At 48.7% G+C, this 21,781-nt stretch overlaps 1 protein-coding gene across 1 annotated transcript; it reads left to right on the forward strand.

Annotated features, from left to right (window-relative positions):
* Positions 1-4,862: 4,862 nt before the first annotated feature.
* Positions 4,863-10,643, forward strand: MCL1 (MCL1 apoptosis regulator, BCL2 family member). Its single transcript, XM_070951026.1, has 3 exons — positions 4,863-5,516; positions 7,145-7,392; positions 7,760-10,643. The coding sequence occupies exons 1-3, from the start codon at positions 4,886-4,888 to the stop codon at positions 7,874-7,876; spliced, it is 996 nt and encodes a 331-aa protein (XP_070807127.1). The 5' UTR covers positions 4,863-4,885; the 3' UTR covers positions 7,877-10,643.
* The last annotated feature ends 11,138 nt before the right edge of the window (positions 10,644-21,781 follow it).

The raw sequence follows: 21,781 nt of genomic DNA on the forward strand, positions 1-21,781 counted from the left end.
GCCCAGGAGTCCGATGTCTGGTGTGTGGCCTCTTTGCGGGTTGCCGATCCCGTTAACCTGGTTTACTGGGTTGCTTTTCACTTAGGCCGTTCGTGCGAACCGCTGTAGTTAGCTGAATGTGGCTTGGAGGCTTAGCGGGTCGCGTGAACCCAGGTTTACACTCTTAGCTAAATCGGCAAGTCCCAGTTAGATGGTGGTGTAGCCCGGTGTATGAACCAAGCGGTTGCGTTTTGCTGATTTCTGTCATTAAAATATCTGCTTCTGTTTTATTATCGACGCCTGCCTCTTAATGTGGTGTCTCTCACATTGAAAATGTATGGACTTCAACTCCCAGAACTCCCCAGGCTGAGGAATTCTGGGAGTTGAAGTCCACTCATCTTTTGTCCCGTGGAAATATTCTGCCCAAGGCAGGAAGGTCAGGAATTGAGCGGCAAAAAAAAACAAAAAACCCCACGCCAAGCTTGTAACTGAGCCATGTCCACAAATCTACGAAGGAGGCCCGGCCACGGGTTGTGTGAAGGGGGCTTGCTGGCCGTGTCATTCCCTCCTCGGCCATGGGGGGGTGAAAGAGGCCTTCCCGTCCAACCGCTCCCAAATCGAGGGGGGGAGGGGGGAGGGAAGGGGAGGAACCCAGCGTGAACTGGACGTTCCTTTGCATTTCCAAAGGTTGAGATCATTGCAAAGCGTGGGAATGGCGGGGAGGGGGGAGGAGCCCCAGAGCATTGTGGGAAGAGGGGGCCGAACGGTTGGGTTTGTTTGCAGTCGGGGCTGGGCCCGTCCCGTGGCCGAAGCCTGTTTCCCAACAGACCCACCCCTCAGCTCAAAAGCAAACGAGCAAATTCGGAGCTTGCGGGGGTGTGGGTGCTTTCCTAGGGAGCCTGAAGTGTCCCATCGAGATCCTCTGCTGAGGGACAGGCTCCCCCCAAAAGCCTCAGAGCTCTGAGCTCTCTTCCTCCAAGGGCTGTGTTTTCTTAGCCGGGCTCGGCCAGGCCCCCCTCGGTGTTTTCAATGTAAACCTGGCTTGTTTGCTTTGGAAGGTTTAATTGCTGTTTTCCTTTTCCCCAGGTGCCTTCTTGGGCTGGGCTGTTTACCTGGGCTGTGTCACGTCCGCCTTTACTTGTGGAGGGTCAGAGGGGACGTTTGCTGGAAGTGGGGGGGGGGGACATAATCTGGTCACTCAGTTTTGACACCCGCAGGACTCCCGATCCCTCCCAAGGGGAGAAAAGGGCAGCTGGGTTTAGGTTGATTGGCCTGCCTGCCTTCCTCTGCCCCTTCGGGGGAGACTCACACAGGTAGAGGGCAGCTCTAAATTGCTCCTGGTTAACATAACCCTTCCTTCTTCGATCTGGAGCACTCCGACTCCCATTATACACGGCTGCCCTTGCCAACTTGCGTGGTTCTCCCATCTGGGTGGGAGAGTCCCGGCTTCCTTGTGGATTTGATTTTAGCCCGAATCGATCCCCTAAGAACAGTTTATGCGTGTCAGCAGCTTGTTTGGGAAGATGGTTAAGAGGTCAAGAGTATTGCAAGGTCTCCATCCCTCGATTGTCCCCCCCCCCTTAACTCTCTAGGGAAGGGGTTTGCCGAAATCTTGGATGAAAATTTAGAATGGAGGTCAGGCTTTTGTGGTGAAGGAAAACATTGGCATCTTGGTGTTTCTTTAGTCTAAAATAAGGATGTCCGTGGCTGGCTGGGGAATTCTGGGAGTTGAAGCCCACGTGTCTTATCCCTGGTCTAAACTCTACTTCTGGATCCTTAATGGAAGGGATCCCTCCTCTCTTGACTTTTAAACCCTTTTAAGACGAGGGCCAATGGGGGGAGTTCCCTTCAGTGCTCTTTGGCTGAGAAATGTGGGGCAGCACCTCTTTCGGTTGCTCTTCCACCCACCTACTCCTTTGATGAGGCAGAAGAGGAGGAGGTGGGGACAGCCCGGCCAGGAAAAAAACACTATGGACGGTGGGCTTCATAGGCAAAGCACCCCTCCATCCCCCCGCTTTTCGAATCCTGCCAAAAATCTCTTGCTGGAAAGCTGTAGAGCAGGAGTCCCCAAACTTGGCAGCTTTAAGACTTGTGGGCTTCAACTCCCAGAATTCTCCAGCCAGCATAGAATTCTGGGAGTTGAAGTTCACAAGTCTTAAAGCTGCCAAGTTTGGGGACCTCTGCTGTAGAGCAAAGCAGGATGATTGACAGTAAAGCTTATTTATTTATTTTTTTTGTGAATGTGGACAGGAGGAAATGCTAATTTTCCATTGAAAGAAGAGGACTAGAAACTTAGGCCACCCCTTTCTGACGAAATCTAAGATTTTCCTGTCAAGTTTCTTTCTTAAAAAAACTTTTTTTTGGTGCGGTTTGACCTTTTGGGTTGTGTCCTTAAAAAGGTTATTGGTGTTTGGGTCAGCTGTGAGCTTTCCTTGGTGCGTGATTGACACCGTATGGGCACCGTGTCAACAATTTAGGGCTGGGGCATCATATTGCTGACATCTGAAGACAAGATGTACTTTCCAGGAGCCGTGTTTTCTTCCTCTTTCTTAAGTCCTCCGTCACAATAGATTTATTACATAATCTCCAGGGATCGGTTAATAGGGGATTACGTAATGGGGATGTAGGTCAGGTAACCAGGTTTGCTCCCTTGTTCTGAGTCGAGGGGGGTGGGTGTGAGTGGGTGGACTTTGAACAGAGAGGGGCCTGTGTGCTCAGGATTTCACTTTCAAATTCCATTTTCTCTCCGGGTTTTTCTTCCCATCAGTGAAAATGGCTTTACTGTGGGGAGGGAATTTTCAATTACTGACATGACGCCACTTTCAAAGACTCCTGGCTGGTTTACAAGAGAAACACGAGCACATCTGTGAAAATTAATCCCACATCTGCAGAATACAGCCCCTTCTTTCTTTAGCCATTAAAGGCTGGGGGGTCTCCGGGAAAACAGGCAGGGAGGAGACCACCTCACATAGATCAGGGCGAAAATTGGCCTTCTGTTGCTCAATGGGGAGAATTGTTTGGCTCGGGCCTTTTGAGTTCTGCTGACGTTCTCTTCCCAGGTTCGATGCAAACATTTAAAGACAATTTTCCATAACGTCATGCTAAGAAGAACAGGGGAAGAAAAAAAACTAACTTTTTTGAAACCCTGTCTGTTTACCGAGGTTTGAAATGTGCAAACCCGGTCTCTGGTTCCTAAGGCTTTGGAAGGAGTGATTTCATTCAGTTATCCTTGGCTGGGGGCCCTTGAGCCATCGTGCCAAACCCAGGCCACCCCCTTGGCTGCAGGAAAACATCGTCGCGGGTTGGTCTAGACAACCCCAAACTGCTTAATCTGGGAACCTTCATCTGGTGACGTCACGGAAGACGTGATCCTGTTTGCGGGCTGCTCGGCCCTGCGAAGAAGTCAGCTGAGCTGCTGGGCTTTTTTCTTATGTTTTTTTTTTTTGCAGAAGGAAAAACGGAAAATGTGCTGAAAATGGATTGTACAAAGTTTTGAAATCTGTCATTTGCCCCGGAGGCTGCGTGACATCCTGTTATGCTCTAGAAAGATGCTGAGCTTTTTGTTTCGCAGCCAGCCAGCAGGGCCGTTTTTGCTGAATTCTGCTCGAGGAGAGGCTGGGTGCCTTAGAAAGCAGCCCAATTTTAATTTATTTTCATTTCATTTCATTTTATTGGATTTATATACCACCCTATTCCCGAAGGACTCAGGGCGGTGAACAGCCAAAGATGAAAACCCCACAAACTACAAAATTTAAAAGACAATATAGAAACCCATTAAATAGTTTGGCCCAAAACAAAACACCCCTAATGGTTTAAAACAGATTTAAAATTTACAATTTAAAAGGGAAGTTAGAATTTACACTTTATAAGATAGAATTTACTTCTATCCTGCCTTTATTATTTTTGTAAACAAGGCAGCAAACGTATCCAACACACCCTCTTCCTCCTGTTTTCCTTACCACGACAGCCCTGTGAGGTGGGCTGGACTGGGAGAGAGGGAATTGGCTCAAAGTCACCCAGCTGCCTAAAGCGGGACTACAACACCCATCGTCTGTTGGCTGATTTGAGGTTCAGTTTGACAGTCCATTACGCCGGAAAGGGTTGCTCCCATCGGGGTGTTTTATGGGGCATACTCTCCCTTGCAGGTCAGGAGGGGAAAACCCCAAGACCATCTAGTCCAGAGCTCTCCAAGCTTGGCCGCTTTTAAGACTGGTGGACTTCAACTCCCAGAATTCCTCTTGCGTGGCCAGCTGGGGAATCCTGGGACTTGAAGTCTTAAAAGCGGCCAAGCTTGGAGAGCCCTGGACTGGTCCGTGGCCGGATGAGACTGATCCCCCCCAATTCCCAAGACGGGCTTGCAATGCTGCCCCCAACCCCGGAGAGGAGGAGGAGGAGGGGGAGTGGGAGTCAGGGTCAACCCAGGACGCTGCGGGCGCCCGCGGGCTCCGCTTTGCAACTCTGCACTCCAGGCCTCCCCCCCCCCATCCGCTTTGGCTTCCCCAGTCTACCACAGGCCGCTTCCATTCCTTCCCCCTTTCTCTTTCTTTCTCCCCCCCCTTTTCCCAAAGCAAAAATGGGCCCGTCCATCCTTTGCTGGGAAAGATGAAAGGGGGGATTTAACAAAAAAAAAAAAAAAAAAAAAATTCCAACCCCGATCGCGAACTCCGATTGGCTACTCGGAACCTTTTTTTTTTTTTTTTCTCCACCCACCCCCTCTAGGAGTCCCCGCCCCTCCTCCTCCGCTCTAGTCTATTCTATTCCAATCGCTCCAATACGCTTCTCGCGTGGCCCCGCCCCCCCTCCCCTTGCGTCATCTACGTCACTCGGCGGGCGGCATTTATAACGGGCGCCCGTTGCGCGCGCCACTCCCCTCCTCAGACGAAGCCATCGCGCGAGGTCGGCAGCCATGTTCAACAAGAAGACGATGGTTCTGTATTGCGGCGGATCCCCCGGATTGGCCCCGGCCGCCCCTCAGTCTCCCGGCGGGGGCGGCGTGGGCGGCGGAGGAGTAGGAAGCGTCGGCGGAGGAAGCGGCGAGGGCGGCCTGGCCCTCCTTCCCGGCGGGGTCCGAGGCGGCCTAGGCGGGGGGCTGTGCTGGCCTCCCGCCGGCTGCGCTGAGGGGCCTCGAGCGCTGATTGGCGGAGGGGCCCCCTCGCTGATTGGGCCCCCGGAGGCGGCCGCGCGCGCGCTGATTGGCTCCCCCGAAGAGGAGCTGGACGGCTGCGAGCCCGAGGCGGAGAACGGAGCGGAGCCTCCCGCCTCTTGCCCGGCCGCCTCGCCGCCTCCAGCGACCCCCGGGGACCCGCTGCGCCAGGTGACGCTGCAGCTGGTGGCCTCGTACCTGCGGGAGGCGGCCGACCAGGAGCTCCCCAAGCAGGACGGCGGCGCTTGCGGCGGCGGCGGCGGGAAATTCCTGCAGGGCCTGCTGGGCCGCTTCGGTCCCGGTCCCGGCGAGGCGGAGACGGCCGCTCGGGCCCTGGAGACGCTGCGGAGGGTCTGCGACGACATCATGGAGAAGCACCAGCTGGCCTTCCTAGGTAGGCAGGCTCCTCCCCCTGCTGCACTGGGGCTCCTGATGGGATTTGTAGTCCCCCCCCCCCCTTCGCAAGGAAGGAGTGGATGGGATTCTCTGGGTGTAAATATTGAGAAACTGCAATGCAAACAGAAGGTTGGTCTAGTAACTCCCTCCCCCGCCCCCAGCGAAAAGAATAGCAAGCAGGGAGGATTGGGGGGGGGGATGGATGGAAATATTGAGAAAACGCCATGCATCCAGAGGGTTCATCTACCCCACCCCCGAAAAGGGGTTCCCACCACCCTGAAAGAGCATGGGATTGCAAAGGTGCGAATACTAAACTGCAATATAAACAGAAGGCTAGTCTACTTAGCCCACCTCCCCCCCCAAAAGGGCAGCAAGCTGGGGAGGGGGATTTCAAATATTGGGAATGTTAAGAAACTGCAGTGCATCCTGCTGGAAAAGGCGGCGCGCAAGGGAGGATTGAGAGGATGCCAGATATGCAGGAAGGGATGTAAAATTCTTTTTTTTTTTTTCTTATATTCTGGGGTTCCCCCCCCCCCACTCTCCATCTGCCCTCTGCTGGAGAGGGATGAATTGGAGAGGAAGGGGCTCTTGGCCAGGATTGGCTGGAAAGCAGCTGCAACTCTGGTAGAGCCCACCCTGGTAGCTGGGAGGCTGTGTGTGGCCAGGGCTGCTGCAGGCCAGCCTGGCTTCTCTCTTTCCTTCTCTGCCCACCCCTCCCCTTGTTTTTGCTGCAAGCAGTCATTGTGAAAGTATCAGGCTGCAGCAGAAAGGAAACTGCACTTTGTACTGTGGGGGAGGGGGGGCAACCTTGCAGGCAGGCAGCGATAAAAAAAAATCTCATTATAGATTAGCTTTATCAGTGGCTCCTATCCTGCTGGGCCCAGCAAGCGGAAAATAGCTCATTGTAAACAGGGTGGTGTTAAAAAAACACCAGAAACTTCTCTAGCTAGCCAGGGTTTTTAACTTCCTTTGCTGTAGACAGTTGTGCTTTGCCTTTGGAGTGATTTTAGCAAAGCGTTTGAAGTTTGCCAGCTTTTGAGTTTTCTTGATAAATGGGATGGTTGCTGATGAGTTTCCAGGGTGATGTATGAGTGGGGGACATCCTGGCCCATCATGCTTTGAAGCGAGGACTGTGACACAGAACAGGCAGAGGGTAGCCTAGTACAATAGTATTTGGCTGATACATTGAATTCCCTGGTAACCAGTTTCATCAGCACCTGCTTCCTGGGAGGCCTAAAGCCTTCTGAATAATCCACTATACCGCAAGGACTCTCCTCACCTGAATTCAAACTTCCTGAAGCTTTGAGATCGACTGGGGAATCCAGTTCTGCCTTTGCCTCTTACGTGGCATCATTTAGCAATCTGAACTGAGAGTTGTATCCTGCTTTGCTTGGGAAATCACTGGGGCTGAGAATTAAATACTGTACACAAAATTGCTGTTTCCTTTTAGTTCTAGTTGCTATATGGATGAACTGTAGCAGCACTGACCATGTTTCTGGGGGTTTCTGAGGTCCCCCCCCCCTCCCTCACTGGGAAAAGACAAATCCAGAGATTGTTTTCAATATTTTTCTTCTTCAACCTTTTGTGGTGCTTTGCCTAAAGTCCTTCCTTCCCTTCTTAATTCAGGAATGCTGAGGAAAGTGCAGATCGACAAAGCAGATGACTTGAAGCTCATGTCGGAAGTTGCAATGCAGGTTTTCAGTGATGGCATAACAAACTGGGGGCGAATTGTGACTCTCATTTCTTTTGGTGCTTTTGTTGCCAAACACTTGAAGAGTATAAATCAGGAAAGCGGCATCAACACTTTGGCGGAGATTATCACGGAGGTGCTGGTGACAGAGAAGAGAGAGTGGCTGCTGCATCACAACGCCTGGGTAAGGTTCCTGGCCTTTGGGAGGTTTTCTTGCTTGTTCCTCCTTATGACGGACCTTGGGGGGTGAGGGAGTGGAAACTTTAGCTGTGCTTGAGGCTAGTTGTCCAGACACAAAAATAGGCAGTGATTGCATGACCAATCTCCCTGTTCCCCCAAGAGGGATTCTAGAGGGCTGAGCTTCTGGGGTTTTATGATAGACTTAAGTTCTCCTCTGAAGGGGTGTCATATTCTATAGGCCCAGTTTCTGGAATTAGCTTCTCTTCATACAAAACCCTGCTTGACTTGCTTTCTGTGGATTTTCTAAAGCTGCCAGGTGCTGCTGTTGCTGCCTGTGTCAAAGCCATTAACGGTACCATTCTTTCTTTTAGGAGGGCTTTGTTAAATTCTTCCATGTAGAGGACCTGGAAGGCAGCATCAGAAACATTCTGGTGGCTTTTGCAAGTGTGGCTGGCCTAGGAGCGAGCTTGGCTTACTTGATCCGGTGAGCCAAAAAAAGGGGGGCTCTCCTGAGTGGAGCTTAGCTTGGACTACTCTGTTCTGCTGTGAATAGAAAACTGAGCTGTTCTCCTCTTGCCGAGTGGGAAGCAGGACAGCTGGAACTCCCCAAGAAGGACTGCTATGAACTGTCCCGGGATAGAAGGTAACCCAGCAAGGATGTCTTACAAATGGAAGTCGCTTTTTCCAAGGGAAGAAACGTGTGCACTCTGCTTCACTCACACGAAGCTAGGAGGACTGAAACCCTGTGCAGGAGGAAGAGGTGTGCTTGGACTGGCGGCATTGGGCTCCGGAGGAAAGACAGCTGGATGCACTGAGCAGTGAGTGATCTGTTTGCACAGGGCGACAATTGTGCCCTCCCGTCTTTTGGAGAATAACGCTGGGTCTGAAATACAGGGGTGTTTGGGTCCAGTGTCATCCTAAAGACTTCCGGGTGATCTCTGGGAAATGCCTTTAACTGTTGGTGGATGCAGGCAACACATTTTTGCCCCGTCACTGAGAGAAAAGGCCTGGCGTCCTTCAGCCTCTCATCAACACATCGTATTCTTAAGGGCTGACTGTATTTTTTCATTTTATTTTTTTCTCAATCTTTCTTTCCACTGCCCTCCCTTTGAAAGCATTACACTGCCATTAAGCCACCCCTTGGATCTCACCCATAGCTGCTCCCTGCAGCGGAGCTCAGTCTGCAACCATGATAAGCATCATTTGGGACCGGTGAAACCTGCAGAACGTGTGCACTCTTGAAGCAGCTTTATCTTTTGAGAAAAGATTGCGAAGAGGGGGTTGATTCAGTTTGGATTTGATGACTCTTGATTCATTTCTCCCATCAGCATATACTGGGCATTTCAGAAAACCTTCACATCCAAGTTTAACAAGGTTATCGATGTGACTGTAGTGACCAGCTTAAAGTTTGAAAGCCCCTCTTTTCCTTCCCTCCCTCTCTTGGGAAGAAAGGAGCCCTTTGGGGTTTTCCATCACCCTGCTTTATTTTTTTGATTCCTGAGTTGAGTTTAAAGGATGCTTTTTTTTTAAAAAAAAAAAAAGCTAAACTTGCACATGAATGTCATTTATCCTGTAAGAAAGCAAAATAACATGCGTGAATTAGCAGTATGAGATCCTGTGGTGCACAAACACACACACACACACACAAATTATAATCTGTAGGCAGCTTCCTGGATGTCCTCCAGATGTTTCAGCCTGGATGTTTCTGGAGGATGCCTGATGGCCTTTTCTAAACCCTTGATAATGAAACAGTTCATAAGCTGAGTTTTCTTTGATTTTTTTTCTTTTATTCAGGAGAATGGCTTCAGTTAATAGGAGCAGGAGTTTTAATTTGCAGTCTAGAATTGCTTTTAGTTTTCATTGTGCATCAGTCTAGACCGGGAGTATCCAACCAGGGCCACTTCAATAACCGTGGACTTCAACTAGCTGGGGAATTCTGAGAGTTGAAGTCCACAAGTCTTAAAAGTGGCCAGGGTTAGGCACCCCTGCTCTAGACCAAGTAATGGCAGAGATAAAAATCTTGGCAAGGTGTTGGAAGACCTGCTTGTTTACATAAACCGTCTTAATAAAACCCATTCAGTGATTCTCGCAATGTGAGGTCCTTAATACAGAAACCTGAAGTGTTTGTTTTCGTTTTGTGGCTGAATGATTGTCCCTTGTTCTTTCTTTCCTCCCCCTTTAACATTGCCAGGCGATTCGTTGGTAGACGAGGCTTAAAACTCTGGACTGGCTTTTTTTCTGTGGAGATGGAGAGGCAGGGCCCGAGATCACTCTTAGAATAGGACTAGAACTAGCCAGCTTCAGGGATGTTGGGATTAAGCCTTGTTTCTTCATTCAAGATGGTCTGAATTCTGGCTTGGGTCCTGGAGCTGTCTGATCTGTCACTTGCACCTCATGGTTTCCAAATTGCTGCTCTGTGGGCACTTGAGCTGGTTAAAAAGGTATTATAGTGATGTGCAAGGAAATGAAAATATTTCAAACAGGTTAAGCTGCCCTTTCCCTTCTGTCTGCCTCCAGGGCCCAGAAAGAAAAACCGAGAGGAGGCTAGGGAAGTATTTTTCATAGGGGCTAATAGAACTAGCCTATTGCAATGCCTTGTGGGGGGTTTACTGGCAGAGTATGCAAAGTTTTTCCTTAGAAACATGCAAAATGGCACTTCTCCCAAGTTTTGTTTATAAATACTGGTGCCCTGTGGGTGGGTGTGTCAGCTGGGGTTTTCTTGTCCAACCAACCAGGCAGTGCCTGAGGTTCCCCATTTTTACACGGGGAAGCAAACCGATTCCAAGTGAGACCCGATGGCGTTGGCCTGTCCTCTTTCCTCCCATTTGACAACACTTTGACTCAAACCCCAGTAGCTGTGAATGTCTCTGACGAGAATCCAGTGGGGACATGGGCATTTTATATTTCAATAGGGCCCTGAGCCTGGATTCCTTCTGACTTCCTGGCAGATCAGGAGAACCAGTCACAAAGCATGGCAGTTCTCTCTTCATCCCAGATCCTCTTGGCTGCTAGGCTACGGGGTCAGCGTCTCTCTTTGTGGTAGGAAAGAAAGGAAGAGTTGCATGTAGCGAAAGCCAGAGAGCGCTTTATTCGGAGAGCCTTGACTTCAATAAAGCCCAAGTCTGCCAGCCTTACTGATTCCTACCCTGCCCACATTCCTCCCAGGCAGAATCACTGTTTTGCAACCTAGCAATGAAGTGTTTAATATAATATGTGCTTGAATGTTCATCCAAATTAAATTAATTTAACCCTTAACTGTTCAAGTTGTCAGTAATGTTCTATACATCGGGCAGGCTTCCCTGCCTCCTTAGAATGTCCTGCTTTGATGAAGCAGAGGAATGTATTTGTCTGAATATTGCGAATGTTCTTTTGGGAATTGTCCATAAAAAGTTCATGTATTGGTAGATTCTTAATCCAATGAGGTTCTTTGAACTATTCCACCCCCCTACCCCCACCCGCTTGTATTGCTCCTTGGTGTAACTGACAGACTTGTGCCTTTTACTCTAATCTGATATTTATAAATTTCTCAGTTTTGCAATAAGTAGATGAGTCTGCTGGAAATCACTGTTGGGGGTTGTGATGCTGTGACTTTTTTGAGCAAAGGTCATACTTCAAACAAAGCAAATAATTGCCAGCGAGGATGCAAGTGGGCTTCATCCTTGGTTCAGCTTTTAGGCAAAAAATAAAGATTGCTCTACAGCTCAGAAAGATTTAACCGAAGGGATAATGGGCAGTATTCACCCTCGTGAATAGAAGGAAACCAGATTAAGGAACTCCAGCAACAATTACACGATAACAATTTCCCCTTCCTGCTTTTCATGTGCTCACATCCCCACCCAGTTCACTGCAGAAGAGTCTCTCTCAAGGTGAAAATGAAAAAAAGGGGGGGGGAGAGAAACACCTCATTGGCAGTCAGCAAAACCAAAGGGAAGAATTGATGTCTTATTTTAAGGCTGGGGGAAAAAATGTTAACTTCAGAAAGAACAAATCATTCAGGAATAGCTGAAGTCACACCAAACTGCTTTCGAATGAGGCTTAAATTATTTGGTGACACCGTGCAAAGAACACCCTGTTTCTTGGAAAAATCAAGAGCAATTGATTGTCGAAAACATCGTTAGACACCCCCACCCCCCCAAAAGTAGCTGAACAATATTTTCTGTTTCATAAACTGGTCCCTGGGATTTTGAACAGAGCTTTGCATTAAAATACCCACCCTTCTTAATCTCTGAAAATGAAGTGTAATTAAGCGTTGTTAACTTCACAGGTTCCTTCTTTCCTCTCCCCATGATTTAATTAAACCAGAGGAAAGTTGGGGCTTTGGCACTAATGAACCACCTGCTTAAAGTCCCCAGTTCTCCTCTGGATTTCCTAGCGCAGATCCAAAAGAGGCCTGGGGTGGAGCCGAGTGTTGTTTACCCTGTTTGAATTCGCAATCCTTTTCTTGGGGAAAACAGATGACGGGGAGGCTTGCTCCTCTCTCGAAGCTCTATGGGAACCATGTGGGTGGCCTCTTCCATTTCATGGGCTCCCATCCCAAAACTTTCAGCAATATCCTTGTTAGAATTGTTCTAGAAAGATAAGGATAATGAACTAATAAAAAAACTGTGTTGTTGTTTTTAAATGGAAAGCTGCGAAACTCAACTTCCTGCCCCCCCCCTCCTCTGGCTTTGAAGGGCTCCCGTGGTTGTGTGGGTCTGAAACTAAGCAGATGGCTGAGCCCAGCCCCCTCTCTCCAAAGCCCAGGCTGTTCTTTCCCACCATTTCCCTTTCTTGCCTCCTTGATCCGGGGTTCAAGACAATTCATAAAGGATCCCCCTGTCTTTTTCATGGCCACTTAGCACAGCTGCTTTCCACTTTCTGTTCCTCAAAGGCGGAGGGGGGAAAAAACACCCCATAGCTGGGCAAATGTTTAATGCCATTCTTGTCTGGTGAAGTCATCGCTGGTGGCTTTTCCTGTAATAAGAGGCCTTGCAAATAAATAAATGAAAGGGAAGCTTTTATCCCAGGAAAGGGGGGGAGGAGGAATCGGCCAGTCCTCCAGCACAGCTGCCTCCAGAAAGGAAAACCTCCCTGCTGGAATCGGTTCCTTTTACCTTTAGTCAGGGCTAGTATTTCCACATGGGGTTCATTATTCCTTGCCTCCCCACCCCCACCCTGAAACTTTAATTCAGCATTTGATTTGTTTAAGGATTGCTGATAGGCATGTTTTTATTTTAAAAAGTCTTCCCTGCGTGTCGGTCTGCTTTCTTTCTGATAGCAGAAGTCAAAAGCAGAAACGAGACCTGTGTCAGCCAGCTGTTCTGGGAACTGGCCTTCTGGATCTGGCAAGACTCCATTGTCAAATAATGGAAGTTTTCTGTCTGAAGTTCCTCTCTGAGAGCCATTCAGGAGCCATTTTAATTCATATGGGGGGTTTCTTTGCCAGCAGTTCCTCCTTTGCTCTTCTTCTCTGCAATATCCTTTTTTGCATCCTACAGCCTGCTCCCTCGGCTTCACAAAGGCTAGTCGCACAACACACAAATCCTCACTGAGTTATGCCAAGGCACAAACAGCGCATGGGGTGAAGCATCCCAGGCCCCAGAGGATATAACCTGCCATGATTTTGTAGGGTGTTTTTTTTCCTGATCTTCCAACAACTTTTGGACTGGGGATGCCCTTTTCTTTACCTTCTGGGGTAGAGTTAAAGAAAATAGTTGGATTTTTCTACTTCTGTCTGGCTCCTGTCTGAAAGTTGCCAGCAGCATCCAGATGTTTTATAGGGCAAATGTTCTTTGGGGGGGGTGGCTGGTTCCTTTCCAGGAAGCGATTAGCAAGCTCCCCGTGTGACTTTTAAACCTTCTGCAAATAGCGAAGAGATGGGATTGGGTGCTCCAGCCGTCCTTGCGTCCTTAGAAATAAGCACTATTCATTAAGTAACCATCACGTCTTTCAAAGGAAAAACACAGCCCAGAAAGACTGACTGAGCCTTTGAAGGTTTCCAAAAGCGTCTCTGGGCAGACAGCATTCTGCAGTCCTGAACTCATTCTTCAATCCTGTCTAGGTCTCAAAAGAGAAGCTGCTTTCCTGGGTGGGTGGGTGTGTGGGTAGGTGGCTGGCTGGCTCCCAAATCTATTTTCCTGTGTATAATTAACAGGCAGACTTGCTGGGAGGTTGGGAAATGAACCTTGGTTGTTTTCTTGGAGTTGTGCTGCTGCTTTTCCAATGACTGGGCCTTCCATTCGCGCGCCCCGCCCCCTTTTACTTCAATATGGCCAGATCCTGACAGCCTCCTTTGGGTGTTTTTAATCTCTTCTTTCTTGGAAATCCGCACAACTGTTTAAGAAGTTCCTGAAAGCAACCTCCATTTTTTTTCCCTTGGACAGACCTGGGATCTCCTTGTGGCCAGATTCTTCAGCCAAGCGATCACATGCGGGTGCAGGATCACCAGGGAGATATCCAGGGAAAACGATGGATCCAATTAAGGAAATGGAAGAGTGGAATCTATTTTCTGCTTAAACCATATTTGAGCCATAATTGGCTGGGGTGTACACTTCACATGAAGCCATAAAAACCGCCTTATCAGCCACAGTGGGCAATTCTTGTGACCTTGCCCTGTGTTCCTTCCACATACTCCCAATATAATGTCATAAATTCATTAAACTTTTAACAGTTGCCCAGGGGCAAAGTGCCACGGGGTGAGCCCAGTCCGCTGCCTTTATCACCAGAGGCGATATTTGACCATATCTGAACTTCGCTGGGAACCGAAACCCTTCTCTCGTGGTCCCTCCCAAACATAGCTTGAAAAAATGCCAAGTTTTGGATTCGTTCTCCTCTGAGAGAGAAATAAAACTTCTTTTATAGTTATTATTTTAGCATTTCTTCCCACGGAGAAAAGTTTTTCTTCCTTAAGCAAACTGAATCTTCTTAATCTGAGAACGGACTGAAGAATTTGCAATTATTTAGGGTTAAAGTCCTTGCTGAACAGGCAGTCTTTTGTCTGGATGTTTTCTTCTTTTTATTTTGCTTTAATGACTTTTTTTTTTCCTTCTTTGAAATTGGAGACAGGGAAAATGCAGTGCAGGCCATGAAGTCTGCTGATAGGGTTATCTATGCGCCTTGTCCTTGAATCGCTGAAGCAAAATGATAGGGCCCGCAATTTCCTTGTTGTGAAAAATCTGAAAAAAGTCCATGAAGCTCTTACAAAGAGAGAAGATTTTTTCTGCAAAGATGAGGGGGGGAAAAATAGCCATTTTGACTCACATTTTTGCCACTGGACCTTAGTCTGAATTCTAAGAAATGGAGTCCCAATATACCCAGATTTCGAGGAAAAACATCTCTGTAGAATGAAGAATCAAATTGGGGCTGTTTATGCTTTAAAAAACCCTCATCATTCCACAATTGTGCATTAAATCCCTTTTAATTCACTGAAGGTTGTTTGCGCCAGACGGAGCCCCGGTTTAGGCCTCTGTAGAGAAAGCCTGAGAAACTTAAGGAGAATTTAGTTGAGCATGACTAGTTAAATACTAGGATCAATGACTGGCAATTGTGATATTTTAATAGGCTCCATGTTGATACCTAACCAATTGAAAGAATTCCTTAACAAAGAGGGCCCTTTTCTCATCTCTGCAAAATAATAATTAGGGTGGTGATGTGGAAGGCAGATAGTAATTTACAAAACCCTGCTAGCATCCTAGGGATTGTACAAAATACGTCAGCCTGACAGAGAAGCCACCTTTCTTTTACAGGCCCCGTTGTCAGGATCGAACTTGTTTTGCAGACTTGAGCGATACAAAAAAAGGTGCTGCCATTCGTGGTCTTCGTACTCCAGGGGTTTAACGGAACGTTGCTCCTTCCGAAATTGGACGGTTAGTTTTCAGAGAATGAATCCCCAGGGTGCCCAAGTCTCGGCGTTTCCTCGAATTTTACAGGAATTAGAAGAACGTCTTTTTCTTAGAAGTTTTTAGGCAACATGGGAAGATAAGAACACGACGTGTCATTTCGGGGAACCGTCTCAAGGAAGCTTATCAGCCAGACCCAGGAGGCCCCTACTAGGAAGAGAGGAGAGGAGAGGAAAGGGGGCCCAGCAGATTGTGGGCACCGTGACGCTGCAGGAAACTCACAAGCAGCTCAAGATGGCAACAGTTCGGTGTGCTCCTAAGTGTTAAACGGGCACAGTTGCCATCGTTCCTTGCCATCAGGCTGAGGTCAGAAGGAGCCGAGCGCTCCAAAAGGGTGGCAGATCGTACGCTTTGCCCCACGCCCGGGATGGGCCCTGAGTCAGCAGGGGTGCGAAGCCTCTCTGCCTCCATTACACCCAGGGAAAAACTTGAGTTTTCACATATTTTTTTCTTCTCTTTCTAGCCCTCTTATTTCCTGTGACTCAGGAAATGCGAAGCTTCAGAAGTTCCCACCTTGGCCGCGCTATCTGCTCCCCGAGTGGGTTTTTTTCTCAGTTTCATGCGAGTTTCTTCTCGGCTTTTGCTCCTTAATCGCAAAGATGACGCGTTAGGAGAGAGAGGAGCAAAACAGGTGACTTTTCTCGAGACCCGAGAGTGGAGTTTTATTTCTCGGAAAGGCGAGATGCTGAAACCAGGTTTCAGTTGTGGGTCCGAAGAAGCCAAGCCTCCTTTTGTGCTTCCCTGCCATCTGTTCTCCAACAGGCCCTCTCTCTGCCCACAGCTGGCTGTGTCTCAGGCAGCTGGTCCTTCTGTTTTGGCACCCAGACAGGCTCCGTCCGTTGGGCGCTTCCTCCTTGATTGAGGGGGGGAATCTCTTGAAAGATTATCACTGGCTTGGACTTGTCCATGCAGAGAGCGTGTGTGTTTGTGTTTGTGTGTGTGTTGCTAATTGGCCAATAATTCTGCATGGCAGAAACCCTGGGTGCCTAGAATATAAACACTGGTAGTCAGTTCGAAGTTAACAACAGCCCTGGAAAAAGTAAGTTAAGGAGCGTTTTTCACACTTACAACCATTGCAGCATCTCCAGGGTCCCGGGATCAAAATTCGGATGCTTGGCAACTGGTTCAGATTTGTGACGGTTGCAGTGTCCCCTTTTGCGACCTTCTGACAGCCAAAGCCAATGGGGAAGCCAGATTCACTTAACAACCCGGTTACTACCTTAACAAGAAAGTTCGTAACATGGGACAGAACTCCCTTAACGAATGTTTCACTTAGCAGCAGCAATTTTTGGCTCAGTTGTCGTAAATCAAGGACTACCTGTAATATATAAATCAAAATATGAACCAAGATGGCAAGAAGACCCCTTGAAAGTGGACAATGCGATTAAAACCTATCTCTAACAAAATTTGTGGATCCTCCTGGTCTCCACACACTCGTGTGGTCCATCTCCCGATCCAGATCTTTTCAAATACAGTTGCTTTCTTTCCAACCACAGCTAGGATCACACAATCGTGAGCTTGCAGAGTTGCGAGGGTCGTCTTAAAAGTTGCCAAGTCTGAAAAAAAAAAATGACAGGTCTTGGTCCGGATTCCCTTGCTCCTTTCTCTTGCAACCCGAGAGAGAAATGCAGTGGGGTGGCCCGGCTTGACGCCAGCCAGTAAAAATTCAATTGAAGGCGAAAAGATGCCCTTGAATCGAACAATTGTGCCAGGAGAGAAGTGGTTTGCTCTGGCTTTGCCTGTTTTCAGTCTACAAGCTGTGAATGGAACTGAAAATACAGCTGTGGAGTGTCGTATACAAATTACCGTGTTTCCCTGAAAATAAGACCCAACCAGAAAATAAGCCCTAGCATGATTTTTCTGGATGCTTGTAATATAAGCCCTGCCCCCAAAATAAACCCCAGATAAGATTGTCATGCGATGATCTGAGAGTTTTCCCTTTCACCCAATAAGGATCAAGTTTCTAGCTCCCATTGTCAGAAGGATGTTAGTGCCACTCCCCCCCCTTTTTTTTTAATCACATAGTGTTCTCTGGCACCGCAGTCTGGGCAACCTTGAGGCACAAGGATCACTGAGTCATTTCCGGCTGGGGATGATGTGTTCCCGGCCAAACCACACACAAGATGCCGTGTTTCTCTCCGTGGGGACCTGGAAGCCCTTGTGCTGCACAAGGACTCTACAAAACGCACAACCCAGCAGTTTGGGCCTGCTGATTTGACAGAAAATGCTGGTTTGCACACTCGCCCCAGCCAGCCCCATTTGGTCTGGGCACTTTCAAAAGCACGGGATTGAGTTCATTCTCCTTTCAGTCTTGCACAATCACAGCTGGGTGTGTGTGTGTGTGTATAAGGTGTTTCCCTGAAAATAAGACCCAACCAGAAAATAAGCCCTAGCATGATTTTTCTGGATGCTTGTAATATAAGCCCTGCCCCCAAAATAAACCCCAGATAAGATTGTCAGCCAGACAATCTAGGTACTAGATTTTAGTACTATATGTCCCCCAAAATAAGAGCTAATCAGAAAATAAGTCCTGATGCGTCTTTTGGAGCAAAAATTAATACAAGACCCGGTCTTATTTTCAGGGAAACACAGTAAGCACTGGGCTGCAATACAAGTCTGCCTTGCTAGACTGGTTGCAACCAGGAAGGTTGACCTGGGCTCTTGGCACAGGCTGGCTGTGCCCGTGTGTGTGTGTTTGTGTGTGTGTGTGTGTGTGTGTGTGTGTGTGTAGGGAGGTGTAACATCTGCCCACCCAGTCCATTTAGGCGTAAAATGCTCAGCCCACCCAGGCAATGGTCCCCTTCCTCTGCACGTAGGCAGGACTCCCTCCCACTTATGACCCCGTGGGGGCTGGAATGCAACCTTTGGGTCTCCTCCCACGCCCGCCTACCTATGTGAGCTTGGAGATTAATTGGGAGGGGGGGTCCTGCAAGAGTTGCTTTCCCTCCTCCCCAGTCAAGGACCCTGATTTCCCCCGGGGAGGGGGATTTATTGGCTCTCTGCAGGGACCCTCCTCTTAAAATGTGTTTGTTCTCCGCCCGGTTTCCTCTTCTCTAAACTTTGCAAAGTTTACAGAGTGGTAATGCCTCTAGTGCCTGTGTGTACTTTACATCCTGTTCTCCAGAAAAGAAACTTATAAAGTTAAGACAAACTTCCTCCACCAAGTAGGCCTGGCTGATTTGAGACCCACGGTGCAGATTGTCTTATTTTGAAATCGATTTATTCTGTGTCACTCACGCCTTCGGTTAGGATTGCCTATCCTACGGGATTCTCATTGGGTGGTTTGTTTTTGTAAATGCCACCCAAAATAACTTCAATTTAGACTGGTATGTTGCACAGACCTAGGCTGTGTCATTAGTAGATTTTTATTGTGAGATGTTGGCGAAAGTGGATTACTTCTGGTGCCAACACTGCCTCCTCTCTATTTGATCTGCTATAATCAGTTTTTATAGTCCGAAAAGTCGGGTAGAAGTTGAAATAACCATTCTCGGCCCAAACTCCCCAATATTACCCTCTCTATTTCCTGCACCATTTTTTGTCTTTTTTCAGTTTCTTCCTTAAATCTCGCCCCGTCTCCCCTTCCCTCCCTGATTCACAAGACTTGTGGGGGAGTTAAAAGTCTCATGCTTAAACGGGCAGCAAACATCACCTGCTCTTTGGGCCAATGAGGAATGATTCATTGCACAGCAGAACAATCTGTTTCCTCCATGCACAAATATTTGGGTTTGCTGTTGGCAACAGGAGGGGAAACTCCTTCCTTCCTTTTCAAAAACACCAGAGGATCTCGGGATTCCTGTTTGTTTCTGCGGCCTTCAAGCAGCGGCAATAACCGAAATGTGGTTGTTGTCAAGTGAAAAAAACAAAACAAAACTGGATTTAGACCAGACCCGGATAATCCTTCCCCGGGTACTGAATCAACCATAGCTTTATCTAGCAATTCGTCACCCCAGAGGTTGGCAAAGCAGTCGGTTCAGCCAAGTGTGGAGAAGTGGGCTCAAGCACACCTGGGTACACCTGCCATCCTAGTGTCCCCCCTCCTCTCTCTCTCTCTTCATCCCTCCCTCCCTCCCTCCGTCTCTTTCCTCTCCCTCCCTTTCTCTCTGTCTCTCTCTTTCCCTTTCTCTCTCTCTCTCTCCTCTGTCTCTCTCTCTCTCTCTGTGTTCTTCAGCTCTCATCCCCAGTATGCTCAGCTGGGCATGGGCAGGGTACAAGGGAGCCAGCAAAGAGAGTGGCTGGGGCATTCCGTGTCCAAAGGGTGGATGGTCCAGAACAAATCTAGGCAATATATTGGAGGTTGCAACTGAAGCCAGTTTTTTTAAAGCCACCATGGGCCTTTCCTTGCTGCACCACTCAGTTGTTCATTGTACCCAGAGCTGTGTGTGTTCTCTCTCTCTCAGTGGGGTGCAAGGAGCCCAGCCAATGGTGGCTTATTCTACAAACCCTAGTGAAGCCAGGATTTGGTGCCTAAACCAACAAACCAGATTCCTGCTTGCGCCTGCGGTAGACAGCTGCGAAGGAGCTCCTCGGAAGGGTTTGCTCAGGGCCTCCGGAATTAAAAGTTGGGAGGCAAAACCTGCCTCTTACACAATCAAATCGCCCTTAAAGAGCCAGCCCATCTTGGGGGATTCCTATTTCGGAGTGCTCTCCTGGTTTCAAGGGGCATTCCTGTGTGGGGTCCGTCCGAGAAGAGATGCTTTTCCAAGGCTGCCTCTGATCCGAGGTTGGATTCCAGTCTCCCCCACGCTGAACTATCGCGATGCAACTTCAGATGCTCCGTGACGAGGCTCAGGAAGTCGCTGTGGGCGAGAGACGGGTTTTCCGTGAAATGCTTTTGCTGCATCCGGCCCTGTTGCTGGGCAGAAAAAGCCAGGCAGCCAGCCCTCCTGGCCAAGGAGCTCCTTCCCCTTTCTGTGGATTTTTCCGCAGAAGGAATTTGGGGGGGGGGATGCTTGCTGTGACTCATGAGCATGAGGACTAGGAAACTCAGCTGGCCTTGTAAAAACCATGAACCGTCTGCTTTTTGTTTTGGCCTTGCCTTAAAATTATTGCACTGACACCATTGCTACATTTCTAACAGACGTTTAAATCTGCAAGCAATTTTGATAGCAGGAAGCGCAAGGGCCTCTGAAGGCAGATTTCCTTCCTTCCTCTTCCCCTCTATTCCTTCCTTCCTTCCTTCCTGAGAGCTTTCTCCTGGTGAATCCCACTCAGTTCTGCTCCGTTTGGCTTTCACTCTTATTTCAGTCGCAGGGCTTAGAAAAGGGCTACCATGTTGGTTCAGGCGGATTTTATCCCGTCTTTCCAAGCGAAGAGGGATGGATGGCCTAGACCAAGAAACGGGAAGGCCGTTTCCTTTGAATCCTGCTTGCGTTTTTTCCCCTGTGGGGGGTGGGATTCCGGTCGAAGAGGATTCTGGGCGTTACAGAGGAGAAAGGCCCAATGTTCTCTGAGCCTGACTGCCACAGTGCCCCTGCCTGTGGGGCTTTCCTTGATGACTTAATTTCTGCTTCAGCAAAGATAGGTAGGAGTTTATAACTTTCAGCCAGGAAGTGCTGTCTGGACAAATACATAAAATAGGGGGGGGGGTGTTTTGCAGTTGGCCATCTTCATTCAAAAGTCAGCGTTTGTCCAAACCCCACTTCCTTTTGGCAAGGTTTGCTTCTGCCACAGCTGTCTGCACGTCTTTTCGACGTGAAATGAGGAAACTGGGCTCCGTCCTTCGGAGAAGCGAAAGGACCAGGTTTCAGCTGGAGGGAACCCAACCGGTCAGGCCAGCCAGAAATCGGATGTGAAGCAGGAAGCTTTGGGGGAAAGAGGAGCCCAGAAGCACCTTCGGGCTCTCCCTGGCAGCCACCCTTCAACGGAGGCATGTGGGGGTTGCCCCGAATCTTTCTCAGGCCCAGAGCGTGGGAGGGGAATGCTCCAGCCAGCGCCTTGGTAGCGGAAACAACAAAATTTGGGATTTGCTTTTCTGGTTCCTTCCAGAAGGACTCTGGATTGGCTGATGTAGGCAGAGATTAAGAGAGGGGATTTGAGTCTGTAGCCCTCCCCACTCCTAAGAATCTAGAGAAGGGCAGGCGATGATCTGAGAGTTTTCCCTTTCACCCAATAAGGATCAAGTTTCTAGCTCCCATTGTCAGAAGGATGTTAGTGCCACTCCCCCCCCTTTTTTTTTAATCACATAGTGTTCTCTGGCACCGCAGTCTGGGCAACCTTGAGGCACAAGGATCACTGAGTCATTTCCGGCTGGGGATGATGTGTTCCCGGCCAAACCACACACAAGATGCCGTGTTTCTCTCCGTGGGGACCTGGAAGCCCTTGTGCTGCACAAGGACTCTACAAAACGCACAACCCAGCAGTTTGGGCCTGCTGATTTGACAGAAAATGCTGGTTTGCACACTCGCCCCAGCCAGCCCCATTTGGTCTGGGCACTTTCAAAAGCACGGGATTGAGTTCATTCTCCTTTCAGTCTTGCACAATCACAGCTGGGTGTGTGTGTGTGTGTATAAGGTTGCG

This window comes from Pituophis catenifer, unplaced genomic scaffold, assembly GCF_029215685.1.
Source record: "Pituophis catenifer annectens isolate HBS135680 unplaced genomic scaffold, rPitCat1.0.hap2 SCAF_10, whole genome shotgun sequence".
NCBI classification, from domain to species: Eukaryota; Metazoa; Chordata; class Lepidosauria; order Squamata; family Colubridae; genus Pituophis; species Pituophis catenifer.

Excerpts from the sequence above, each read along its gene's own strand:
- MCL1 (XM_070951026.1), top strand. The coding sequence starts at position 4,886 with ATGTTCAACAAGAAGACGATGGTTCTGTATTGCGGCGGATCCCCCGGA. Across the intron at positions 5,517-7,144 it reads GCACCAGCTGGCCTTCCTAG|GAATGCTGAGGAAAGTGCAG; the intron begins GTAGGCAGGCTC and ends TTCTTAATTCAG. Across the intron at positions 7,393-7,759 it reads TGCTGCATCACAACGCCTGG|GAGGGCTTTGTTAAATTCTT; the intron begins GTAAGGTTCCTG and ends TCTTTCTTTTAG.